This window comes from Echinops telfairi, unplaced genomic scaffold (genome assembly GCF_000313985.2).
Source record: "Echinops telfairi isolate 266 unplaced genomic scaffold, ASM31398v2 ScPeMD7_7468;HRSCAF=8506_1, whole genome shotgun sequence".
Taxonomy (NCBI): Eukaryota; Metazoa; Chordata; class Mammalia; order Afrosoricida; family Tenrecidae; genus Echinops; species Echinops telfairi.
In genome coordinates this window covers 7370198-7372542 of record NW_022111370.1, presented here as the reverse complement: position 1 = coordinate 7372542, position 2345 = coordinate 7370198, and the positions used below count along the sequence as shown (strand labels likewise).

Below are 2345 nucleotides of genomic sequence, written 5' to 3'. Positions count from 1 at the left end.
TCATAACTCACGACACCACCGGGGCTTCTTATAGATCTCTCACCATCCCAACTCACTGCCATTGAGTCAAGTCCAATCTTAGCGACCCTGCAGGACAGGGTGAAACTGCCCGGTGAGTTTCGGAGACCGTAATTCTTCACTGAATAGAATGCACCCGCTCTCTCCCTCGGAGCAAAGATCTCTACTAGCAAAAATTCCCCAAGACCATTTCTCACTTCATAATTCAGCCCCTGCCGACAGATATCCTGAAAGTGTTAGCGAACAAGCAAGTTTAGGTCAGAGGTGGACGCCTTGAATGTTCTGGCCAGCACCTCCCTTCCTCTCTTCACCCCCACGCTCCGAGATCAGGAGCAGTGGGGAATGAGGTAAGCAGGTTTGCTGCGGACAGGCTGGCCCTTGCCTGAAGCAATGTTCAAATGTATTTTGCAGTGAGAGAAAGACAGCTGAATATTTACGCGCTAGACTGGCCAGGAGAGCCAGATAATCATTAGCTTCTCATTTAATGATGGGCAGTTTGCATTTCAAGCCTTTACACTTTTTATTTAAATTTTAATCAGCCATTTTATTGGGGGCTCTTACAGCTCTTCTAACGATCCATACATCCATTGTGTCAAACACATGTGGACATATGCTGCCATCACCCTATTCAAAACATTTTCTTTCTACGTGAGCCCTCGGTATCACCTCCTCATTTTACCCTCCCTCCCTCATGAACCCTTGATAATGTATAAATTATTATTTTCATATCTTACACTTTTGACTGGTATTTTAGAATAACTCGTGGATCTTTTAGAATAACTAATGGTATTTTAGAATAACACTCTGCCTTCCTCAAAAGGGGGGAAAAAAAATTCCGGGCTGTGTTGCCAGGTAAACACGGGCTAACCGCAGGTGGGCAGTTCAAATCCACGAGTTTCCGGATCAGGTGCCTCTGAGTCTGGTTTTTGTTGTTTTTGAGCCAGTCCCTCCAAAACAAGGGGGGGTCTCGATAAAGAATTTAAAATCCCTGTATAGCACCATGGTTTGACTCAAGTCTTATAAACCTTCCCTAAGGCCCGTTTAAACTGGGGCAGGTCTTCAAGTTCATGGGCATTCTCCCTGCTCGGACGCTAGGCTGTACCTCTCTCTCCCTGCGCAAAGCAAACTCACAGCCCACAAGTCGACGCTGACTCTCAGAGGTCCTCTAAGGCAGCCGAGCTGCCCTTGGGGGCTTCTGAGACTTTAATTGTGGCAAAACTATACACCACCAAACATTCTCCAAGTCACCAAATTCTCATATAATCCAGTGCCCGTTTGCATGCTTCGTGTTGCAAAAGCATGATTGATATCCTTTCCAAATGATTCCACCACCATTAACATAAGCTCAAAGGCCCCTAAACAACTCCTCTTCCTCTCCTCCCATGGTAACCACTCCCTCTTCCTCTCCTCCCATGGTTACCACTGGTCAAGTCTGGTTTCCTTTCTTGAGGCTGTAACTTTTCACGGGAATAGAAAGTCCCGTCTTTCTCCCACCAAGCAGCTGGTGGTTTTGAACAGCTGACCTTGTGGTTAGCAGCTCCGAGACCCTCTCCCACTCCTGAACTGCCCCCCCAGAAGCCCACGAACGCTGTGTCTGTGACTATGAAGCTGGGTGGTGGGCACTTACCCTCGGGGAAATCGTGGGGCTGGACCACATGCAGGAAGGCGTGCACAAGCCCGAAAAGGGGCGTGATGGGCCCCCAGTCAGGGGAGCTGCTGGTCTCATAGTGGGCGACTGGCAGGTTGAACCGCAGACCGTTAGGATCCCGGGTGGATGACGGGGGTCTTGCGAAGGTGCTCCTACTCAGTCCCAGCAGCAGCAGCAGGCAGCCGTGGACGGGAGCCATGGCTAGCAGGCTGCCCCACTCATGAGGTGGAAAGGGTTCTTGCCTCTTCAGAGGTCTGGAAGCTTCCAGAAGGGAGCTCCCAGCGGCGTCCCTGAGTGGCAGAGGTGTGCTGGACGGAGTCTGCAGATCCTTCCGTTGTCTCGCTGGGCTGGCGTGGGGCGAAGGGGGTGGCCAGCTTTTTTCTCCAGCAGGGTCAGTCCCTACCAGGGAGAGAAAGGACAGCAATTGTGACCAGCCTGCGAGCTGCGTCTGCCTCCACCAGGAGCTCTTCAGAGAGCAGGCAAGTAAGGGCTCAGAGCAAGTCAAGCCGGCAGTTAATCTGGGAGGGAGGGAACCAAGCACAGGCCATGGGAGGGGCTACCACCATGGGAGGGGCTACCACCATGGGAGGGGCTACCAAGAATCTAAGAGCTCAGAGGTCCCTCCTCCGAGGCCCAGGCTCAGAGCGCAGGCCCTACCTGGGTTCAAGAAACACACGGA

General features: G+C 51.7%; 1 protein-coding gene across 1 annotated transcript in view; it reads right to left on the bottom strand.

The window, feature by feature from the left end:
- Positions 1-2032, bottom strand: part of PROM1 (prominin 1) — a 101694-nt gene extending 99662 nt beyond the window's left edge. The window contains exon 1 of the mRNA XM_045284387.1: positions 1646-2032. Coding sequence (XP_045140322.1) covers positions 1646-1865 — 220 coding nt within the window. The 5' untranslated portion in view covers positions 1866-2032. The remainder of the gene's footprint in view (positions 1-1645) is intronic.
- Between the last annotated feature and the right edge of the window lie 313 nt (positions 2033-2345).